At 34.6% G+C, this 25,263-nt stretch overlaps 1 protein-coding gene across 2 annotated transcripts in view; it reads right to left on the bottom strand.

Annotated features, from left to right (window-relative positions):
- The window catches only part of PCDH11X (protocadherin 11 X-linked), a 732,575-nt gene that overhangs the window by 672,591 nt on the left and 34,721 nt on the right, over window positions 1-25,263 (bottom strand). For both annotated transcript variants that reach the window (XM_015127772.3, XM_028842286.2), the window contains exon 2: window positions 21,395-23,887. In XM_015127772.3, the coding sequence (XP_014983258.2) occupies window positions 21,395-23,887 (2,493 nt within the window). The remainder of the gene's footprint in view (window positions 1-21,394; window positions 23,888-25,263) is intronic.

Here is a 25,263-nt window from a genome sequence, read left to right as displayed (position 1 = left end):
TATGGTACTGCTTCCTCTCATAGCCAGGATTCACAGGTCCAGGAATGAAGTGGTGGAAGTGGAAGTGCCACCACTCACCATCACCCCTAGTAAACCACTAGAAGTGTTTTTTGCTTCCTGTTCCCATGACAATACGTTCTGCTGGCCTAGAGGTCTTAATTCCAGAGGGAGGAATGCTGCCACCCCGAGACACAACAACAATTCCATTGAACTGGAAGTTAAGATTGACACCTGGCCAGTTTGGGCTCCTCCTACCTCTAAGTCAACAGGCTAAGAAGGGAGTTACAGTGTTGGCTGGGGTAATTGACCCCAACTATAGAGATGAAATTAGTCTACTACTCCACAATGGAGGTAAGGAAGAGTATGCATGGGATAAAGGAGACCCCTTAGGGCATCTCTTAGTATTACCATGCCCTGTGATTAAGGTCAATTGGAAACTACAACAGCCCAATCCAGGCAGGACTACAAATGGTCCAGACTCTTCAGGAATAAAGGTTTGCGTCACTCCGCCAGGTAAAAACCACGACCTGCTGAGGTGCTTGCTGAAGGCAAAGGGAATACAGAATGGGTAGTAGAAGAAGGTAGTCATCAATACCAGCTATGGCCATGTGGCCAGTTGCAGAAACAAGGACTATAATTGTCATGAGTATTTCTTCTTTATTTTGTTAACAATATGTTTGTGCATGTATACACCTGTACTAAGAAAATGTCTTCATTTTATTTCCTTTCTTTTTTCTTTATCATGTGACATAAGATTCATTGATTTCATATCAGCATTTAACTATTGTTAATTTTATGTAATAACATTTGAGTTGGGGATTGGTGTGTTCCTAGTTATACAAAGGATAGCTCTATTATGTTAGGTGTAATTATTTGAAGATTATATATATATATATATGTGTGTATATATATAACTTCAGGAGATGTATATGGGTTCCAGTTGACAAGGGGTGGACTTACAATGGTTAACACTGAGTGTCAACCTGATTGGATTGAAGTTTGCAAATTATTGTTCCTGCGTGTGTCTGTGAGGGTGTTGGCAAAGGAGATTAACATTTGAGTCAGTGGACTGGGAAAGGCAGACCCACCCTCAATCAGTGGACACAATCTAATCGGCTGCCAGCACGGCTAGAATAAAAGCAGGCAGAAGAACCTGGAAAGACTACACTGGCTGAGTCTTACAGCCTACATCTCTCTCCCATGCTGGATGCTTCCTGCCCTCAAACACCGGACTTCAAGTACTTCAGCTTTTGGACCCTTGGACCTTCGACCACAGACTGAAGGCTGCACTGTCGACTTCCCTACTGTTGAGGTCTGGGGACTCGAACTCGCTTCCTTGCTCCTCAGCTTGCAGTCGGCCTATTGTGGGACTTCATCTTGTGATCGTGTGAGTCAATACTCCTTATTAAACTCCCCGTAATATATACAGCTATACTATTAGTTCTGCCCCTCTAGAGAACCCTAATAAACATGGTATTGGTAAGAATTATGTAAACTTCTCATTTTTCAAATGCTTTTTGAAAAGTCATCTCATTTGAGGTTCTGAATAACCCATCATCTCCATTTGACACATGAAGAAATTGAGTCTCAGACAGAGAAGATGATTGATTTTCCAAGGTCACAGTAGATTAATTAGATAGGAAAGCTAAACCACAACAATGGTCTGGCTCCTAGAATGGTATTATTTTTGTTAGCTTCACTTTTTCTTAATTTTAATAGTATTCAATGCCATTTCATACAGTTGTTACAGTGTTGTCACATAGTAAATAGAATGTGTATGCAGTGGTAAGAATCCTGAACTAAAAAAACGCTCATCACCTGATTCTACTAAAATCCAACTGAATAACCTTGGGCGAGTCATGCACACATTCTGACTCTTATCTTCATCTGACATTTTATGATTCTACCACTTAGTCAATATTGTCAATAATTTTCACTATCATTAGAAGACAAAACTTTATATCAGCTATATTTAAAACTATATTCACCTACAACTGGAAAGGCTTTAAAGTTACATTACTGCCCAGAGCTATACTCAATATTTCTACTCAGGCTCCCATAAAGAACACACATGGCAGGGTTTAGGAAGCAACATTGCTACCATGCAAGTGAGCTCTAATTAAGCAGTTAATAAAGTAGAATCACCTAGACTGTTTATCTGAGATAGCTTTGGTACAGGAGAATGAACAATAAATTGGCTAAATTGGGCTGGGGCAAATTATTGAGCTCTCTGAGAGTTCAATCTTTAAAATGAGTATGATACCAATAATATCTAGCTCACAATATTATAAGAAGATTAGATGAGTTCATCTATGTAGAAGACTTATACTTATTGTCTCTTTTATGCTGTGCTATGTACATTTTTATATATTATCTCATTTACTCCTCATGATCCTGTTGATTAGACATCTTGATATCACTGGAAAGATGAAGATGCTGAGGTTCAAAGAGGATAAAGACCATATAGCTGAAACCTGCAAATCCAGATTTGGAAAAAAAAGGTGTCTTTAAAGCCCAGTCGTGTCCCATCACACCATGTTTTTCAGTGTGCCTAGCACTACGCCTGGCACCTAGCAAGCACTCACAGAATTTCCCTTGAATTAATCCTTCCCTCCTTTTCTCCTTTTTACAAATTCTAATTTCTAGAACTTAATGTAGCACAGGCATTTGATGTACGTTCCCTAAGTGATCGTAAGGAGTTAATGCAGCTTCCTAAATAAATGATGAACTTTGCCTCTTTGGACCAAAATGTATTTATATTATGGCATTGTATATATTTGACAATATTAAAATTAATGTTGCAATTGTTACATATGAATTAAATAGTTAAATTAGAAAGTACAATCCAGAAATAAAATATATTTCCAATTTATGTTATATAAGCAAAAGTTAGTAATTCTAACTGACTAAATTGAAAATTCATATTGTGTTTGAATTCATAACTTTCCTTACCTTTTATAGATATCTGGTGATCCATATTTGATATATATATTTCTGGTCATTACCAATAAGTCTAATCAAGCTAGGTAGAAATTCATAGCTATATTTGATGTATCAAAATGCTCCTTTTCATTATAAATTGATGTCAAAATTACTTTATAGTTAGATTTGGTGATGCATATATATTCCCGCCTCTATCAAACTCATCCTGTGGCTTACCAAACTGCAGGACATTAGAATCATATTGTATTTTAAAGATTGCAAAGGCAGAATGGAAAACAGAGCTGGGGCTTGCAGCACAATACCTGCAGAAAGTTCAATTAAAACTTTTTGAATAACTACTGCCTTCAGAGTTGGTCCTGGGTTCATATGTTAGAAGTGGGAGTATATGAAAGTAAAGAGACTTCCTTGTCTATGCTATTTGCATTTCCCAACTGATGTGTTCATAGGAAATTATGCCCCATGGCAAACATCCACTAATAACAGTAGCTTCTAGAATGAATGTAGTGCTTGACAACTTTATGAAAATCTAATAAAAATAATAGTATACAAGATTATCCGCCTGAGCTTAAATAGAAGGGAATGCATCTAGGAAGGTGCAAAGAGTGTTGGGAAAATATAATTGAACTTTGTGTTGATTTATAGAGCAGAGGAGAAATTTAATAGGGTACTGCTAAAAGGGAAGGGCCTATGGACTTCAAACCAGGAGATCGGGGAACCATAGATCTGCCAGAATTGTGATGTAGTATAGTGGAAGGAGAACTTAAGAGTCAATCAGACTTAACTGTAGACCATCTCTCTGCCGCTTACCAATGTTATAACCTCTCTGAGATAAAGAACTAACATATGTATGGTACCTAGCACATTACCTGACATAAAATAGCTGCTCATTAAAGGTCAGTTCTTTCTCTGGGCCTTGGTTCCATCATTTGTCAAATAATAGAGACAGACAAGGATACTACATGATCTTTAAGGATCCATTCCATCTCTAAAACAAAAGCTGAAGGCAGGTAAAACGATAAATCTCATAAAGATTATAGGTAATACCACCGTCTTGAAAATTAGGTCAGGCAGTATAACATAACCAGAAGACTAGAAAGCATTCTCAATATAAATTAAGGCTGGGGGTCCCAGTTGGGTAGATTGCTTGAGTCCAGGAATTTGAGACCAGCCTGGCCAACATGGTGAAACCCCATCTCTACTAAAAATACAAAAAAAAAAAAAAAAAAAAAAAGCCAAGTGTGGTGTGGCATGTGTCTGTAGCTCCAACTACTCGGGAGGCTGAAGTGGGAGAATCACCTGAGCGCAGGAGGTTTACGCTGCAGTGAGACAAGATTGCACCACTGCACTCCAGCCTGGGTGATGGAGAGAGACTCTGTCTCAAAAAATGTATTAATTAATTAAGTAAAATATTTCTCCAAGACCAAAACAAAAATTTGTTCCTATTAGAAGAATACAATGTTCATCTTTTTCTTTTTTAAATTGGGACCTAAATTTAAGTTCTATTAATTCTATTTTAGTTTTTTATATATATACACTATGCATGTGTATTACATACGTGTACATAATACACATATGCATATATACATATTATATGTATATATTATGCATATATACATATATTATGTATTATATGTAATACATATATACATATATGTATGTATATGTACATAATACATATATGTATATACATATAATATATACATATAATAATATAATATATATGTATATAATATGCATTATATAATACATAATATATGTATATTTATATATGTATAATGCATGTAATGTGTATTACATATTATACATGTAATATGTATATATATGGAATGTGTAATATAATGCATATATAATACACATAAAATATATACATATTTTTATATAATATGTATTATATATACTATCAGTATTACATACATATGTACAGAAATCAAGCCTGTATAAATATCTTTCTGGACTGTTAGGTTTCTTTGGGCAAGGGGAAACCTCATGGAGAATATATACAACTATTTGATATTTCTGTCAGAGATGAGAGAAGGTGGTAAAATTTGGGGGCATGAATATGTGAAACCTTCAGAAATGATAACTTGTACAAGGACCAATCCCAGGCATTACCAGGGAGAGGCAAACTAATAAATATATAGGTTGATGAAACTGAGGAAATGTCCGAGAGAATCCATAGTTTTGATCTTTTGTGTCCTACCACCTCTTTCTCTTTTCCTGTTAGGCTTTTTATCTTTTCAGCACTAGCACCCTCTCCCTGTCTCAATCTCTTTTTCCCAACACTCAACCACTTTGTATAGTTTTAGCTAAACAAATTACACTTATCTCAATGTAAAAAATATATTTTCAGAATAGCAGCTTATGTGGTTAAACAAACTTTACTCTCCACACAATGTATATCGACATTGTGATGAATACAGTGACCACTGCTCAGGGAATGTGAGAGTTGAGGTGATTTGCCTGAAGTATACCACAGAGTAATATTGCTAAGAAAGGCATAAAAATGTATTATAAGGGAACATGATCTGAAAAGTGTTTTCCTGAGTAAAAGGAGTCACCTTATCCAGAAAGTATATAGTTGACTGGGACTTTTTCTCCTATAGGTTTAACATAAATAATATAAGAGACAAGGTGCATGCCCCTACGTGAACATAGGGTCACAAAGGGTGCCCAGAGGATGAGAAGTTCTGAACTACAGCATGTTTCTTTAATGTGTTAATAGGACAAGTCTCTATCTGTTAGTACATCCAACACTTCCCGTATCTATATGTGGTAGCCAATCTGGGGTTCTAACACATTCTACATGCCAGACTAACCTAAAAAAGGATACGTCGAAAGTCTATTTTCTGAGTTGTCTCTTGGGATTTTGATTTCATATCAGAAGGGACATGGTATTTTTCTCCATGAAACAAAAAAAAATGGACCATGAAATCTGAAATTTCATACATAAGCACAGTGATATTTGAGGTAGAAATAGAGTTAAGGCATATTTGGAATATTGTTATTGTACCTTTTGAGTTAGACTCATTTTAGATAGTAATTGTTTCTGAGACATAAATCAGAGTAAAACATGCTTTTGGCCTCTATCAGATTAAAAGGGAATAAGAGGGGTGCGTTTATGAATAAAAATCTTCCCAATGCCGGAAGCACTTTAAAAAAATATAAAACACCACACAAATATAAAGGAAACATTTGTTCACTAGAAATATGGTAATGTACTGTTCTTGCTATGTTTTTCATGTTATTGAGTCCTTAGCCTTGTCTTCATATCTAGTCTTCCACTATATTACACCTTTATAATGACCCTCTACTACCAAGGTATGTGCACTGAAGAAAATAGTCACTGACTTTAAGAATGTTAATAGCTGCTTTTATTTTATCTGGGATGATTGAAAATTCTCTATAGTTGTAACTGAGCGAAAGAAACATTATTTTCCCACCCCTCATGGTGTTCATTCCCTTTATGAAACGAGGTGAAATAAGTAATGGATTTTTGTAAAACATATACCATGGAAATGTCTTATCCTAAAGCTGGTGTTAAGAATCTCCTGATGTAAGATTGTCTAGGAAAGATATGAAAGAGAAACTAAACAAAACAAAACCCCAATTTCCCAGAATGTTTCCTACATATAATTTAGAAAGACTTTTTATGTCATAGTAAGAACAAAAGTAAAAAGGGCTAACTTAAGAACTCGGTGGTTTATTTTTATCTGTTCTATTTCTAGAAAGCAGGTAGCATATTTGCTTTCAATATATGTGCCAAGAAGTTCATTCCTTAAAATTACAGTCAGTTTTGAGTAGGGATGTGTAGTTTCTGCATTTTCAGAGTAGCTCTGCCATGTTATAATTTGGACATACATATATGTACATTTGATATCCCATGGTTTCTCCATCTGTTCATGTTTTCCCAAAATTGATAACTTTGATTTTCAGCAGAGGGGAGAAGAGACACAATGATTTCTATTTGGGGTGAACGTTTCATCTCAGTACTTCGGCGACAGGATTTATGTCTATACAAACACATCCAAACCATAGTCGTCAATATAGATTTGTGATTATTCACCATAGAAAATGTTCCTCTATTGAAGACAAGAATGTCTTTTTTTCTTGCCGTATAGCATACTGGGAATATTTTTCTTTGAAGAAATCACACACTGAGATGCTTCTTGTGCTAAAATGCCTAAAAGCGCTTGCAGTGAGCCGAGATCGCGCCACTGCACTCCAGCCTGGGTGACAGAGCCAGATTCCGTCTCAAAAAAAAAAAAAAAAAAAAAAAAAAAAAAAAAAAAAATGCCGAAAAGCAGCATGTGGTTCTCTCTCCCCCTTTTATATGGACTATATCCAGATCAACAAAAGGGTTAAATTTTTCCTTTGATACTTTTTGAGTATAACTCATGGACAAAAGGTTTAACAACAATCAAAATATCCCAAATAGATATTTAAAAATCTTTCTAGAATTAATGAAGAAAAGCAATGTGACAATTTTCTGGGAACAGTTTCCAGAAACTAAAGTTTACAGGTTTTATGACCCAGTCATTTATTTGAAGCATTTTAATTTTATAAGAATTATGTAAGGTTGATGCTAAGATTTGAAAAGATATGGAAGGAAATAATACCATGCCGACTTGTTTGATTTTAAATAAAATCAGGTAGCATTTCTTCACTTTTGTCATATACTCTCTGGTATTAAAATTGTGTTCTTGGCTGGGCGCGGTGGCTCACGCCTGTAATCCCAGCAGTTTGGAAGAATAAGGCGGATGGATCACTTGAGGTCAGGAGTTAGAGACCAGCTTGGCCAACATGCTGTAACCCCCGTCTCTACTAAAAATATAAAAATTAGCCGGAAATTGCTTGAACCCGGGAGGCGGATGTTGCAGTGAGCCGAGATCGCGCTACTGCACTCCAGCCTGGGCAACAGAGCGAGACTTCGTCTCAAAAAAAAAAAAAAAAATTGTGTTCTTGTCCTATCTCTACAGTTGCACTTCAATATCGCCAACTGCAGCTTAGTTACTTTTTTTTTTTTTTTTTTTTTTTTTTGTCCTTGCAGCGGTGTCTTCACAAAGAAAAGTCCTCAATATAATTCTGGTAAATTGTGCAGATTATGGAGGCATCAAAGTGCATGCCATGATCAGGGAAGAGCGGGTAGCAGAAGAAATGTCAAAAATATGAGGTGCATGGCATGGTAGGAGATAGAATGAACAAGTAGAACTGGTTAAGATTGCAAAGTTCCTTGAAAAATATAAAAATTGAAGCTTTCTTCTACGTGCAATGAGGAAAGACTCAGAAGCTTTTCTGTCAGGCTTCACTGGATCAGACCTGTGTTTTAGGGGTATTATGGGTACGGGGCAGAAAATTGGTTGAACAAATGAAAATGGAAAGTAAGGCAACCTGTTAGTAGTGGAACAGGTAACTGGTGATTAAGACTGGAAAAAGGAAATGGCAACGGGACAAATGTGAGGGGTATTTTGGAGGTATTATCAACCTAAGTTAGCTGTTGGCTTGGATGTGACTGAGGAGAGGAAAGTGTGGCTGACTTTAGGATGCTTCCTGAAGTTAATAAGTACATGCATGCCCATACCCAATACATACTTGGCAGGTGGTTTACTAGTGATATTCTCTCTCTCTGTCTCTCTGACACACACACACACACACACACACACACACACACACACACACACACCCCTAATTATTATAGTAAACACTGAAGTTTTATATTTTTCTCAATTTTATGTGCTTTTCTTTTTTTTTAACCTGATATTATATACTCAGAAATTTTCTTCACTAGAAAAAGAAAGTTGTTTGTTTTTTTTTGTTTTTTTCTTTTTCTTTTTTTTTTTTTTTAATTAAACATACTTGCAGTTCAACTCCTTGGGCAGGGTGCTTTTTACAGTAATAGCAACTAGGGGAGAACCTTGGTCATCCTACATTTCTAGCCCCCTATACCCCATCCCTCACCATAACCATTGACCTTCTCCACATTGCCTTACCCACAGTAGGAGTTTGAGAAATATTTAATTTATCTTGTTTGAACTCATGGTAAACTCCATTATCGATAATGCTTTATCAAATACAGTGGTTCATAAATGATACCACATTACCAATATTCAAAAAATGTTAGTACAGTAAAATGCACAAAACTAAAACTTTAGTAAATATGGCTACTTCATTGCTTTGGGTTAATCAAAAAAAATCAATTACACCACAATGGTGTGAATAGAAATGACAATATAAAAGGTCTGGTTTATCCAGCACAGATAATGAGCTATACCATGAAGAACATAGGATGTTATTGTGCTAAAAATATTTTAGGATCCTTGATGATGTTAATGAAACTAGTAGCCCCTGCTGACAACAAGCGCTTCAAAAAATATCAGAAGATGTGTTATTGCAATGCAGAAACAACTTTATTTATAAGTATTTCACTTAATACAGATTACACACACTGTATGCACTGAAATTACATCAAATACAACCAGGTGTTAGTATCTACATGTATTCCAGTTGAAAGATGCTCTATAATTAGTCATTCTAACATATTCATACAAAAACCTGTTCATTCTTTTTTTAAGATTACAGCTCCAAAGTAGAAAGCAAAAACAATATTTTAAAAGTGACTGTTATGAATCCTTTTGTATTTTAAATCTTCATAATTTTAATGTTACACTGCTTTTCTTCAATGCTGTTCTTAGTACTAACTCGACTGAAAATCAGAAATGTTAATAAACTGTATACATTACCCAATCTGAAAATTGGATGTATCCTCATAATCATATTCCTATAATTTATGCCAGTCCACAGTCCTCACTGAGCTGTTTACAAAAATGTTTGTTTGTTTATACATAAGTAGGCATGTATGCATGTATATAATTATGGTAAATCCACACCACAGCCATTTGATGAAGAAATAAATTAAATCCATAAAGTTAAAGACATATGAAACAGCAAATCCGACATTGGACAGAAGACTAACAGAGAACTACTTATTTCTTTCTATTTTCATAGTTATTAAAATTAAGTAATGTAACAATGCAAAATAAAGAGGATTGTTTTAATGGACTTTTATTTGGATATATTTTAGTTACAACAACTGGGCAGAAGTTGGCTATTATGGAATGCCAATTTATCTTTATTTGTGTGTGTGTGCAAGAGAAGCAGAATCTGTACTAGTACTTAGATAACAAAAATCAATTTAATTTTTTATATGTACTTTAACATTACTGGATCTGTGATCATTTGGGAAACAGACAAATAATTTGATTAAAAGAAAAAAAACATGAGGACATATATAGAATGTACTGGATATGACAAGGATTTTATAAATGAAAGATTATATATGGGATGATATAAGGGATACTGGATGATTATAGTTTAGAAACGAGGCATAATGGTGTAAAAGGGGACAGTAACATTGTAAATGTAGATGCAAAATCTTCTAACAAGCTTTCTTTAGTTTGAAGTTTATATTACTTTTTTTCTGCTAGAAATTTGACAAACATAAATATGCACGCATATATGCAAACATATCTGTGCTTACACATACACTAACCCATTTTAAAACCAATACATTAGAACTGCTTAAACATCAAATTAATAAGACATTTCCTCTAGACACACAATTAGGTATATTAACTTCTAGACACTTATCTTTCAGTTCAGGCACCTAAAAAGATTTAATTGTACCTTCCCTCTCATTTCTATAATTTGTGTGCCTTTTGAAATAAGTAAGTGTATGTCTTTATACACAACTAAAATGTATCAATGTAAAATTGAATTGCAGCACTGTGTGGAATTCTGTTGTTAACTGTTACCAATTATTCTAGATTCAGATAATGACAACTTTATATAGCATGTAAAACTCTTTTTCTACCGAAAATGAAACTATTTACAATATCATTCTGTATTACTAAATTCTGTGTCTTTATGTAGTCAAATAATTTTGTCAGGTCAGCAAAATATCCCTATATGTAGTAAAAAATTCGATTTTGCCTCCAGATGTTTTGGTATCATGTAAACACAGTTTCTCTTGGATAATTAAATTTGTGTAAAAAAAAGTAATTATTTGGCCGGGTGCGCTGGCTCATGCCTGTAATCCCGGCACTTTGGGAGGCTGAGGCGGGTGGATCACCTGAGGTCAGGAGTTTGAAACCAGCCTGGCCAACATGGCGAAACCATGTCTCTACTAAAAATACAAAAATTAGCCGAATGTGGTGGCGCGTGCCTATAATCCCTCAGGAGGCTACTCAGGAGGCTGAGTCAGGAGAATCTCTTGAACCTAGGAGGCGGAGGTTGCAGTGAGCTGAGATCAGGCTACTGCACTCCAGCCTGAGAGACAGAGCAAGACTATGTCTTAAAAAACAAAACAAAACAGAAAAGTAATTATTTAATCTGAGCATCATAAATGATGTGTATAATTTTCTGCAAAAAATACACTCTATTCATAGTTTTGAATAACAAGAGATGAAATAAATAAAAATAATAATAAAATATAATCTCTCATTTAAGAGGTCATAAACTAGTTTTGAGAGTGCATGAAATTCCATTTTTGTGTATTTGTTCCATCCTTGAATATGAGACTATTTCTGTGTTTATGTGTCAAAAGAGCCAGTAAATTTTAAAAAATGATTTTAGTTACTTCAAGTTTGTGTCACTCAACAACTATTCAAGCTGCATGCTTGAATTACTGAAAATATTTTTGGATAACATAACAGTTGTTTATGATCAATTCTCTTTAGTTATAATATATCATTGAAATGGTGCTCTGCATTGATTGTGTAATTGAGGTTAGAACTGATGTATAATAAGTAAATAGATTTTAAAGTTTATTTTACAGATTTCTGTAAATAACATTTTTCTTTTGAGTTCCATATTTGGTTTACTTTTCACTACTACTGAATAGTCAAAGCGGTATTACTTACACTTTTCTCTAATTGACTAATGAAAGTATTATTGTATCTAATGTTCTTCTAAGTTTTAAGATAAAAAGAATGAAAATGTTTTTATTTATTTTTAAATTTTTTTTTGAGTTGGAATCTCACTCTGTCACCCAGGCTGGAGTGCAGTGGCCTGATGGAGGTTCACTGCAACCTCCCCCACAAACCCCCGCCACTCAATCGATTCTCCCATTTCAGCCTCACAAGTAGCTGAGACCACAGATATGCACCACCAAACCCGGCTAAGTTTTTGCATTTTTGATAGAGACAGGGTTTCACCATGTTGCCCAGGCTGGTCTGAAACTCCTGAGCTCAAGCGATCCACCCGCCTCAGCCTCCCAAAGCGCTGGGATTACAGGCACGAGTCATGGCGCCCGGCCACTGAAAATTGTTTAAAAAGTCAACTGTATTCAAAAGATAGTAACATTTTATGAAGTAAATCAATATATAATTGATACATATAAAGTTCTAGGATAAGGGATAAAGTACAAATATTTCTAGAAAATCTATTAGAATAGTTCATTTTCATTATTATGTCAATTTGACTATCTGAAATCTAATGAAATGTGATTTGTGAGTTTTTTCACTTGACAAAAAAAGTTTTATTATTAACTGGATATACTTGTGTATGTATGGATAATTAAATATAATTAACCATTTCAAAAGGAACAATTAAAACAATTTCGGTTGTGAATATCTAGAATATGGGAAAATTTAAAGAGTTGGTTCTGAAAATTCTGGGAAATAATTATGGAACTAGGTTGTTCTAAGGGAAATTTTGGAAAACATTTAGATGTTATTTTTTTCAAAGTATGAAAGCTTTTTCATCAAGACTTGATATTTTTACTGAGGGGAGTTTAGTCTTATGGTGGAGATATGTAATATGCCTCTGTACTACACTATCAACTAATTAAGCTATGTTTTTACATAAATTTGTTCAATCATACATCTATAAAAATAAACAATATGTTTAATAAATAAATCAGTCTTCAATACATGTAAAAAGTCCTGGATGTATAGTTTATAATTATAAAACAATAAGCACAATTCTATAATTTTAAAATGCACCACTTCAAAAAGTTATATAGCCTTCAAATAGAATTACTGTTATAAAGAACTCACTGCTATAGCTTGAAATAAAAACAAATAATTTAAAAATTCTTCACCTAAAACCCTTATACAATTTCTAGATTTTTCTACAACAAATGTGTATCACATGTACAATAAAAATAGAAACCTATGGCTACTCTAGAACTTTAAAAGTCTACTCCTAATTCTAAATACATTAAACCAAAGATGTCACGTATGAACACCCATGATGTATGAAAAAATGCACTGTAGTTCTTTCTAAAAATACTAATTATATTCAAGAAATATAGCTTTGTATTATGACAAAACCTTTGAATATTCTAGAAAGCTAAGTCATATTTAAAATAAACACAAGCTAAGCTTCATAAAAGCCAAGAAAACAAGTCTATTACACAAAAGCACCTACAAGAAGCATTTATGGAATGTGGCTTAGATTTATATAAGATTACTCAAGGTCTGCTTGTCCCGTAGTGCTTGTTACACTCGGGCTGCACATCACATCTAGCTAGACACACAATTACAACATGGAATTGAACAGTGAGGAGTGCAGGTGACAAAACAGCAAAATGATGCAGTTAGTATTTCATGGTGAAATGACAAGGTTAGTAAATATTGATTGAATATAAACTCAATTTCTAAAAATTATTCTAAAGTATATATTTTTTGTTTGTTTTTGTTTTTTGTTTTTTTTTTTGTTTGTTTGTTTTGTTTTGTTTTTTGTTTTGTTTTGTTTTTGTTTTGTTTTTTTTTTTTTTGAGACAGAGTCTTGCTCTGTCACCCAGGCTGGAGTGCAGTGGCAGATCTCGGCTCACTGCAAGCTCCACCTCCCGGGTTCACGCCATTCTCCTGCCTCAGCCTCCCGAGTAGCTGGGACTACAGGCGCCCGCCACCACGCCCGGCTAATTTTCTGTATTTTAAGTAGAGACGGGTTTTTATCGTGTTAGCCAGGATGGTCTTGATCTCCTGACCTCGTGATCTGCCCGCCTCGGCCTCCCAAAGTGCTGGGATTACAGGCGTGAGCCACCGTGCCCGGCCAAGTATATACACATTTTCATTCATAATGTGGACAGGGTGATCAACAGAGAAAACAGACTCATACATACAAGATTAATTAATGAATGAGATTAAAATTGTTTTATATTTTTTACATTTAAATCATTGAAAATAAAAAAGTCAGAAATATAATAGCTTAAATATCATATCATTAAAAATAAACTTGCATAATTAAAATAAAATGAGAATATATTTCAGTATTTTTTGTTCAATTAATGCACTATAGATTTTGATCAAATAAAATAATATTTCTTTGATTGCTTGCAGGGGAGAAAGTATACAGTACACTGTAGCTCATCAATGAAGCTACTTATAATTTAATGGACAAAGTTCACTAAAAGTTCCTTTTATTTATCTATGACGACTAGTCTTAAGATTTTCTATCTTTCTGTCTTTTTCTATTCATGACTAGAATAAGAACCAGAGAGACTATCAAGAATATTTCATTGAGAATATTCCACTAGTCCATTAATGACAACACAAAAGGTTGGATGATATCTGAGACCTTGTAAGGCAAACGTAATAATAATGACAACTAAAGTAAAGGTGCGACCAGGTCAACAGATAAGAAGGAATCGAGTAAGGAAATAAATATTTTTGTCCTCGGGCCTTTGTAAAAAACTAGTTTCAATGCCTTCCATGTTGTTCTCAAATAGAGATAATATTCTCTTAAACAAAAGCAAAGGATCGATCAAGAATAGTTACTAGTCAAAAGTAGAATTCATTTTCATCTACAGCCCAAATTTAAATACTGTTAAATCTCAGTACTATCATTGGCTTATATGGGTAAATATTTTAGCCCAAAGCAGAAGTCAGTTTAGAATTTCCTTTCTCAGAGACGCTGCATTCTAAGAGATGGAGTCACAGCTTTAAAAATAAAGTTTCTATTTTCATCTTCTTCAAATACAGCACCCATAAAACCATTGAGGAATGCTTTTAAAGAGATTCTGGATAATTATTTCAAGGAATTTTCATCTTCATATATACAAAGGAATGATTAGGACCTTTACTCATTACAGTTATGAAGGAAAGGTTCACTGAAATGGAAGAAAAACAAGGTATTCACCCTTAGTTCAGAATGTGCAGAAAAGGAAAGGGAAGGCCAGTCTAGTCATGACACAAGCAATAAAAATGCAAATGCATTTATATAATAATTACATACACAAATGATCTGAAGCCATGACAGCTTATTATGGGACATTTCAAGTTCTGATTCACTTTTCTGGGCTTCATCATTTTATTCAAAATTAAATTGAGACTGTAGATTTTGGAAACCTCCACTCTCGGTATATCTTGCTAACTGCAGGGCACTGATTTTAGGAATATATTAAGTTGGCTCAATTCTTACATTCCTTGGAATGATTTGAACTAAACTGAAATATTTATCAAGAATAAAAGGGGAGGAACTGCAAACTTGTTCTATGTGAATAACTTGTACAAATGTGTATTTTAATTTCAAGCAATTTTTCTACAACAGTTGTTTATAAGTATGTAATATAATATTGTAACTCACATGATATCTCTCATAAGCAGTAAAAGTAGTTACACTCACAGTCATTATAATCAACCAAGTAATGTTTAAACAAGCAGATAGCATGTACATTCAAGGAACCTGACATATTGGAAATACAAGGGATTCTGTATGGAGTTAATGGGAACACTAAATTTTAACAGAAACTTGTTTAAAATATTACCTCTATGTTAAATATCCAAGAAATACACTAATTTGAAATGCTGAATAGAGCATAAACCTTCTCCAAATACATTTACATCAAAGAACACTTCAAATAATACACTAACTTTAATGTACATACAAAATAGACCAAATCCTATTCACACTTTTAAAGGTAAAATGATACATAATTAACATTTGAATGAAAATTCAGGAAGCATATGTTATGTAGTCATTATAAGTGTCCTTTGTACTCCCTTTTTATCCCAATAAATCATGATTTTTAAAAATTCTGTTAGTACTGTAAGTCATAAATAGTTTAAGAATATAGCATAAAATTGGAACATGTCATTCTTTCCTCAATAAAATGTAATGTACACAAAATATGAGGCATTTACTCATTTGTGTAGGAAATGACTTAGTTGACTTACTGGGAAAAGTGAATTCATTTTAAAGGAAAAATTACCTAAAGCAATGATGTATATTTAGTAATTTAATGCTAGAGAAATAAAACAGACTTATTTAAATAAGTTACTCTAGCAACCTAACATTTTTTTTAGGTAGTTTCAAAGCTAAGATAAAATCTTTTTGAAATCTCCTATCTCAATCCTTGTTTCTACCCTCATATGACTGGAATTATGTTTTGTAATATAAGAAATATCAATATATTTTTTTCAAAATATCAGGGAGTATAAAGAACTTTACATTCTCCTTTTGACAGATAAAAATAGAAAGGACCTCCTTGAAAATATTTATAGAAGAAGAAAACATTATTACAACAAAAATAACTTTTTTTCTCTTCTTTTTTTTTTCTTTTTTTCTTTTTTTTTTTTTTGGAGACGGAGTCTCGTTCTGTCACCCAGGCTGGAGTGCAATGGCGCGATCTCCGCTCACTGCAACTTCCACCTCCCGGGTTCAAGCGATTCTCCTGCCTCAGCCTCCCGAGTAGCTGGGATTACAGGCGCCCATCACCACGCCCGGCTAATTTTTGTATTTTTTTAGTAGAGACAGGGTTTCGCCATGTTGGCCAGTCTGGTCTTGAACTCCTGACCTCTGGTGATCCGCCTGCCTCGGCCTCCCAAAGTGCTGGGATTACAGGTGTGAGCCACTACACCCAGCCAAAAATAACTTTTTAATAATTAAAAAGAGTGGAACAGCATGATTACAATCAACATAAAAACCTAGTAAAATTATTTTCTATCATTCAACTTTTTTTTTTTTTTTTTTTTTTGAGACAGAGTCTTGCTCTGTCACCCAGGCTGGAGTGCAGTGGTGCGATCTCGGCTCACTGCACCCTCCGCCTCCCAGGTTCAAGTAATTCTCCTGCCTCAGCCTCCCGTGTAGCTGGGACTACAGGCGCCCGCCACTTCGCCCGGCTAATTTTTTGCATTTTTAGTAGAGACGGGGTTTCACCATGTTAGCCAGGATGGTCTCGATCTCCTGACCTCATGATCCATCCGCCTCGGCCTCCCAAAGTGCTGGGATTACAGGCGTGAGCCACCGCGCCCGGCCCATTCAACTTTTAAGCAGAGTGGTGGGTAATAAAAATTATTTTCTCAGCAATATTATGTTAGTGAATATTTTCAAAACACTGAACCAGAGTGTTTTGGTTTTGTCTTTTGTTTGTTTGGGGTCTTAAAAAAAGTCTCTTGCCCTGGATACCTTTCAGAGAGTAGCTTGGATAGTTCAGCTCACTTCCAAACTTCCGGAGATAATGTTTTAATTATTCAACAATCAGACAGGGCAAGTAATTGCATGTTTCATCACTGATATATTAACCATAAGTGTATACCCCAAGACAGCCTTATATTACATCACAGCTGTTGATTCAGAGCAAACAGAGAAACAGCATGAGAGTATTCTGTTATTGCACTGCACTGTCTCTTCCATAAATTTTAAATTTCCATTGCCAGATTACAGCTAAAGAAACCACAAGGTTCACTAGGACATCGTTTTTAACATGATTTTTTGTTTTGTTTGCTTTTATAATGGGAAATCTAGATTACAAAATTAATGATCTTAGCCTAATTTTGAAATCACAATCATTGAAATTTTTTGGAAGGGGAATGGAATTTTGTTGTTCCTAGAAAGTTATATCTCACTGCAGATTTCAATAGGTGATGTCCTGGAATCAGTCTAGGACAAGAAAAATAACACGTTATCAAAATCAGATGGTTGTGTTCTAGGAGTTTCATTTGCCAAGCATGCTTCATGGTTAAAATTCACATTACCAAAATATAAATGCAGAGTCAAAGTTACTGAATTTTACAATAGCGAATACTAATCCTATTCCAAGCTAACTCAGACTGCAATTATCATTTCAAATCCATGTATCATATCTACAGGATGGTTTCATGCATGAATTAGAACTGTCTAAAGTTTTCACCATTCATTTCACCTCATTTCTGAAACTGAAAGATTATTCCAACTCAAATCACAGAAATTTGTAAGGTTTTTTGTTTGTTTTTTAGTTTTTTTGGAAAATGATGTACCCCAAATACTTGTCTTAGCCAGTGACTGGAAGACCTTCAAAAATTTCTACTTTCATTTTTATTCTCCTATTTTTAAAAAATGTATAGTCTTCACAATATTTATTGGGTGAACTGTATTAACCAAGACTTGATTTTGGCAGTTTATCTCTTTTATATGATATTGATCAAAACTGATTTTAAAATAATTATTTATACTTATGGTATCTCTAGCGTCATAACAACCAATTGCTATCTGCTTGCTTTGAAAGGTGTTAATAGAAGATAATGTGTAGCCTCATCCTCTCAAATTTCATGTTTTTAAAATTTCTACTACAATATATGCAAAAATGCCTTCCATAATACATGTAGAAACTTATGCCAAAGAAGAGCATTATATTCCCCAGGTATAGATGGCTTTATGCAATATATGTACTCCTATCTAATAAATGTTCCATATATTTTCAGAATATCCAAGTCAGAAAAACAACCTATAGAATCATCAAGGAGAATGAGAAATTATGAGAACTAGAAAGTATTTGATTCCCTTTTTGAAACATAAAATTTCAGATGAATTCCCTTGTCTCTTATAGTCTAATAGAACATTTTATTTTCCACTTTCCTGTTTCTATTCAGATGAGTAATGAACTAAATGTAAATATTCCCCAAACCCTCATTTTGAAAATGCATTTCTCACTGTTTCAAATAAATTGGAATATTTCTGCCTTCTGCTAACAGTAATATTTTATTCTACTTTAAGTATTTCCTTAAGGAACAATGAATTTGTATTGTATTGGCTATCACTTCTCCCATTTTGTATGATATTTCTTTAAAAATTAGAAGACACTGTATTTGAATTTTTAAATACATAATTTCTTTTTCAGTGCTCACTTATTTTGTTAGCATTCTGCAACATCAGTGAACACCCTAACATTAAACACAAATTGAAGAGCATATAGAAAAGGTAAAGAACATTGCAAATGCAGCACAAAATGTAAAGATTCAAATTATTTTTAGTATCATATTAGTCTGCCTAAGTTCACCAATTCATGTCTTGAAGATATTTAGTAACGAATATGAAACAACTGTGAACCAATGACAAAACATATAATTTATTTTTGAAGCTGTGAAATAAATAAGTCATCTGCTAATTCAATGATTCCCAGATAGTCCTTTCAGTTAATAAAAACCTAATAACAACCAATAACTGATTCTCATTAGCATTTACGTTTTTGTATTTAGCTTAATTCTTATGTTTCGGAAAATGTCTCTTATTTATATAATATAGAATGCATCATGGAAAATGGTTTATTATTTTTATTGACTTTTTAGGATTACAAAATATTTTTAAAAAACAAAAAGGAGAGGATATTTGAAAAAAACTTCAATTTTTTGTTCTTCATCCATGCCCTCCTTACTATGTGCTCAGAAACTCAAGTAAAATTAGTCTATCTCATAAAATATCTCTGTGCCTTCAAAAAGCACTGAAACCAGAACTTGCTCTATTAATTAACTTCAATCTATTAAAAATGATGATCTACATATGTAATTCACAAACCCACTCTTTGTATACTTCTTAAGGAAAGTCATAAATTAAACCCAGGAAAAAGTGTTATTATACTGAAACCACGTAGTGTTATTCATAAAAGATACTTTTATGTTGAGAAATGTATGCAATAAGCAGAATAGCAATAAGAACTGGAAAATGAGAGTGCCCTTTTTAATGGTTAAATATAAACAAAAACACACTCTGTGGAGATGTTCGACATCTATTACATTTGTTGCCCATCCCAGATCCACTAACTATGTAAAATATGGGATTCATCTGAACTGTAGAAATAACGACTGCAGTGTAAATTCATTTAAAGTCTAACAGAAGCTCTCTATACAAACACTAAGGTTCTAGTCTACCTTTTGAAACAGCATTTAATTTGTGTACCTATTGTAACAAAAACGCACCCACATCTGAATTAGTACCTTACGTTCACTAATGACCTCCATTCTTAAATCCATTTCCAAAGTTATGGTAAATTATTTGCATTGCTATCTTGAATGTAGTAGACTTCTTTAATATCCCAAACATTTGGTGAAAGAAAATCAGTTTTGATTTTCACATTGCTACCATTTTGTTAAGCCTGAATAGGTGTTCAAAAGACTTTATTCCCTGAAACTAAGATGAATACTTTTTTAAGAGTTAACACAGACAAAATAATAAACTCAACATGTAGCATGACTTCAAGAGAAAAAAAAGTGGGTAAATTCCATTGCTTGTCTTTTTAAAAGGAATAATTATATTTAAATCATTTAATATTTATGAGTTTCTGGATAAATTTGTATTCATTTCTCCATGGAACGCTGATAAAAGGCACTGGATAAACTCTTGCTTTCATAAATGTATTGGGTTTTAAGTTATTGTGCACAGATTTCTTGGGTCTTAACATGCTCACATTTTTATTTGTGCCCATGAGAGAAACCAAACATTTTATTTTCCAAAAGTGATTATCTTTGAAGAATGTCTTCTGAAGGGCTCAACATACCTTGCATAAATATGCAAATATTTAAATAGCTATCTAAAGTAGAGACCTCATATATATATCATTCTCTGGCTTAAAGATGAGAATGAGTAGGCTTTCATTTTTCTAATCCCATTCTTGTTACATTGTGTGACTGTAGATTTGATGCACCAAAATAATTTTGAGTTCCTAATCTGAAAATGACCCTTTTCTTTATGAGAACCTGAAGGTCTGGTAGAGTGTGGAGGGAATATCTTGGTGCTGAATTTCTGTGAACAGCCACAGATTTTCCCAAGTGAAGCTAGGATTCTCAACATCATTAGTATTTAGAGCTATTTATCAGATTCTGAAAAGCTTTACTGTGATGTATCTAGCCCAGACTATTCTGATCCTCATGCACACAATGGTACTGAGGACAGTGCTACAACCCTTTGTGTTGAAGTTTTTTCAACGTATTCTCTAGCAAGAATTGTCATACTGCCATCTACAGACAAAACTGCCCCTACTATAATTATCATTCTGCATCCAATTTTCCTAAATCAGTAGTTATTTTGTTCTCATCTTCTACCAAACTTAAATGAATCCATATATCTATTTGGATACATCTGTAGAATATAATTGTTTTGATCCCTCTTTGAAGTCAATAGATTTTGTAAAGTTCTACATCAACTGAAAATAATAATAAAAAATAGTTAGAAAGTTGTGTTAGAAACTTGGATTACCTACCGGTCTGGCGTGTACAGACACAGGTGCCTCGAAGGTTGTCACTGGATAGCCACTGTCAGAAACGCTGTAGGGATCTGAACTGCTTGAGGAACACTTGGAGATAGAATCACAGGCCACAAAGGTGTTATCAAGAGGCAGTTCTTGGATGATGTGGTGCTTCGAATTCAGGGGAGTTTCAGGCTGAATCTGGAAGGCAGGCTGTGGAGAGGCAGATTTGTAGTGTCGGGCCAAATCAGGGCTGTCGGGCTTGAAAGTAGTAGGTGTAGTTACCCAATTGTACTTGCCCATGGTTTGCTCTTCTAGATCAATAGGAAGTTCTAGTGTGATGCTGTTTCCATCATCGTCAACATCATCTGCCTTAGTTTCTTCAATAGTGACAAAGTTAAGCAGCAGGTTCTTAGGGGGATGCTTCTTCTTCTTTTTCTTTTTCTTCATCATTATCATCTGCCTGTTTTCTGGGTTTGGAGTAGCCCATTCAGAATTCTGCTTGTTTTTCTGAGCAGCCTTAAGGTGTGGTGCCTGGCGACATCTTACTACAGCAGTGATGGAAATAACTACAACGACAGTTATGGTGCCAGCAACAACTGCAACCAGGATCTTGACATAGTCAATAGTTGGTGAGGATGCATCAGCTATCTCAGTATTTGGGGTCACTGGTGCTTCAGTGCTTTTGTGTAGCAGTTCATTAATCAGTGTAGCATTGGTCACTGACTCATTCACAAACAGATTGACAGTTACAACACTGAAGAGAGAATCAGGTTGTCCTAAGTCATTAGCTTTGACCAACACTCTGTGTAAACCAAGGTCTGTAACATCACATTTCTCCTTCATTATTATGTTGCCTGTTGTTTCGTTGATTTCAAACAGATCTCTTGTGTTTTCTCCTACAATGCTATAACGAACCTCTGCATTCATGCCAGTGTCATTGTCAACAGCAATTACCTGAAAGACCACTGTGCCTGGATCAGTGGATGGTAGAACCAATTCATAAGAGTAGTTGGAAGGAGGGACAATGAAAACTGGTTTGTTGTCATTGACATCAACCACATTTATGGTTACTTTGGCACTTGAAGAACGTGATACTCTACCACCATCCTCAGCCTTTACATAGAAAGTGTAAGATTCTTGTTTTTCTCTATCAAATGAAATATTTGGTCGGATGACACCAGTTTTTGAATCAATGGTGAAGCCATCATTCTCGTCTAAAATGGAGAGAGTAACTGCAGAATTCTCTCCATAATCAGGATCAGTTACAGTGATTAGTCCCACTGTACCATGTTTTGGAAGGTTTTCTGGGACATAGAAGTTGTATTCATTGTGAGTGAAAGCTGGGCTGTTGTCATTCTGATCAATAACACTTACAAAGACTGTGACATTGCTGGTTAAGGGTGGCACCCCGTTATCTTTTGCCAGAACTGTGAAGAAATACTTTTCCTCTTTTTCTCTATCTAGTTTCTTCAATACGGTCAGCATGCCTGTACGACGATCCAGGCTGAACTCAGGTGGAGCATCAGGGCCTAGCAGGAAATTGATCTCAGCATTAGGCCCAGTGTCTGCATCTGTTGCACTTACTTTCGTCAATTGGATGCCAGGAGAGTTATTCTCAGGAATAGAAACGGTTACTAAAGACTGGGTGAAAACTGGAGCATTGTCATTTTCATCTTTCACTTTGATGAAGAGCATTGCTGACTGATTCAAAGGAGGTTTGCCAGCATCTGCAGCCAGTAATTTAATGGCATATTCTTTTGTGGACTCGTAGTCAAGATATGCTGCTGTCTCCAGGAGGAACTGATTACTGAATACTGGCCTTAATCTGAAAGGGATTTCATGATCTGTGAAACATGTCACCCTGCCATTATGGTCCGCATCCTTATCCGTCACAGTTATGAGAGCAATTTTGGTGTTGAGTGGAACATTTTCTGAAAGAACAACTGTGTCATTGATTGGATTGACGATGTATCTTATGTCAATGGATGGGACATTATCATTGACATCTGTAACATTTACCAGCACCATTGCTCTTGCTGGAACCAATCCACCATCACTTGCCAAAACCAGTAACTTGTGGTTTGGTGTTTCTTCCCTATCCAGTGGTTCTTTGATTGTGATAAGTCCAGTGGTGGAGTTGAGGTGAAATAATCTTTTGGCAATGTTGGAGACTAGATTGCTGAAAGAGAAGTGGATCCTGGCATTTTCACCTATGTCAGCATCTGTGGCATGGAGCTGTGTCACTGAAGTGCCTACGGGAGCATTTTCTGGTATACTGACTTCAATCTCCGTTTCCTTAAATACTGGGTGGTTGTCATTTGTATCAGTAACACTTACTTGCAAAATAGCAGTACTGGATCTTTGAGGAAAGCCACCATCTTCAACCTTTACTTTCATCACGTAGGTATCTTTCTCTTCCCTATCTAACTCCTTTTGAACTATCAGTTGTGGCATCTTTTCTCCTTCTGGTGTTTCAATGACATCGAGGCCAAAAATGTTTTGACCCTGGAAAACATGCAGTGAAACAGAATTAACTTACGTTCATATAAATTAATATATTAGTATTAATACGAATAATAAAATATAATTTAACTTATGTTAACTTATCTAATGAGAACAATTTTTAGTTTCTTGAAGCCACATAAAAGAGTGGGATCAGTTCAGAAATAGGTGCCAGAAGACTTGAGTTCTAAATCTCAACTCTGCCTCTAACAAATGTGACTACAAGCAAGTTACTTTACTTTTCTTGATATTTGCAAAATTAGAGAACTGTGCTAGAAGATGTTCTGGGAAAGGGAGGCTTCAGATTGTAGCATTTTAGGATAATAAAGGTAACTCATTTATGTGAGCTATTTAAGTTTTTTAAAATTATGTGAACTATTTCAGTTTTTTAAAATAAATTATTTTTTATTTCATTTTTCCGTAAGTTATTGGGGTTCAGGTGGTATTTGGTTACATGAGTAAATTCTTTAGTGGTGATTTGTGAGATTTTGGTGCCCCCATCACTGGAGCAATTTACACTGCACCATATTTGCAGTCTTTTATTCCTTGTCACCTTCCCTCTCTTCCCCCCATGTCCCCAATGTCCATCGTATCATTCTTATGCCTTTGCGCCCTCATAACTTAGCTCCCATATATCAGTGAGAACATACAATGTTTGGTTTTCGAACTATTTAGGTTTTCAAAAGAAAAAAGTACATAGAATTTTAAAAAGAATCGTCACTAAATTTTCGCAAGATAAATGAAGCTGTAAGTGAATTATCCAAGATTATTCCAAATGAATTAAAATATTTTTTTACTGTAGATTTCAGTTGTCTAAGATGCTTTTTCAGTACCAAAGTAAGCACCGAAATAAAAATATTCTTCCAAGACAACATCATAAGTATCATATATAATAAATACAGCTAAAACCTTTAGCAGATGGAAAAAAATACACAAACTCTGGTTAAAATATAAACTTGTACAAAATACACAGAATTTCAATATTTCCCATAGGAACACACAATTAAAATGAAATTATCTCACAGATTAACAACGCAATGCTATTTTCTTACTTTTTTTTTTTTTTTTTTTTTTTTTTACCATGCAAGCACAATGAACTAAAATTCACAGATCAAAACCTCAAATTGAAAAAGATAGCTTGGGATAGGACCTATTTTCAATTCATGCCCACGAAGTCACAGTATGGGAACATTTAAAAAAAAAAAATCCCCTCGGCCAGGCGCGGTGGCTCACGCTTGTAATTCCAGCACTTTGGGAGGCCGAGGAGGGTGGATCATGAGGTCAGGAGATACAGACCATCCTGACTAACACGGTGAAACCCCGTCTCTACTAAAAAAAATACAAAAAAAAAATTAGCCGGGCATGGTGGCGGGTACCTG

This window comes from Macaca mulatta, chromosome X (genome assembly GCF_049350105.2).
Source record: "Macaca mulatta isolate MMU2019108-1 chromosome X, T2T-MMU8v2.0, whole genome shotgun sequence".
Lineage (NCBI taxonomy): Eukaryota > Metazoa > Chordata > Mammalia > Primates > Cercopithecidae > Macaca > Macaca mulatta.
This window is presented reverse-complemented; position numbering and strand designations above follow the sequence as displayed.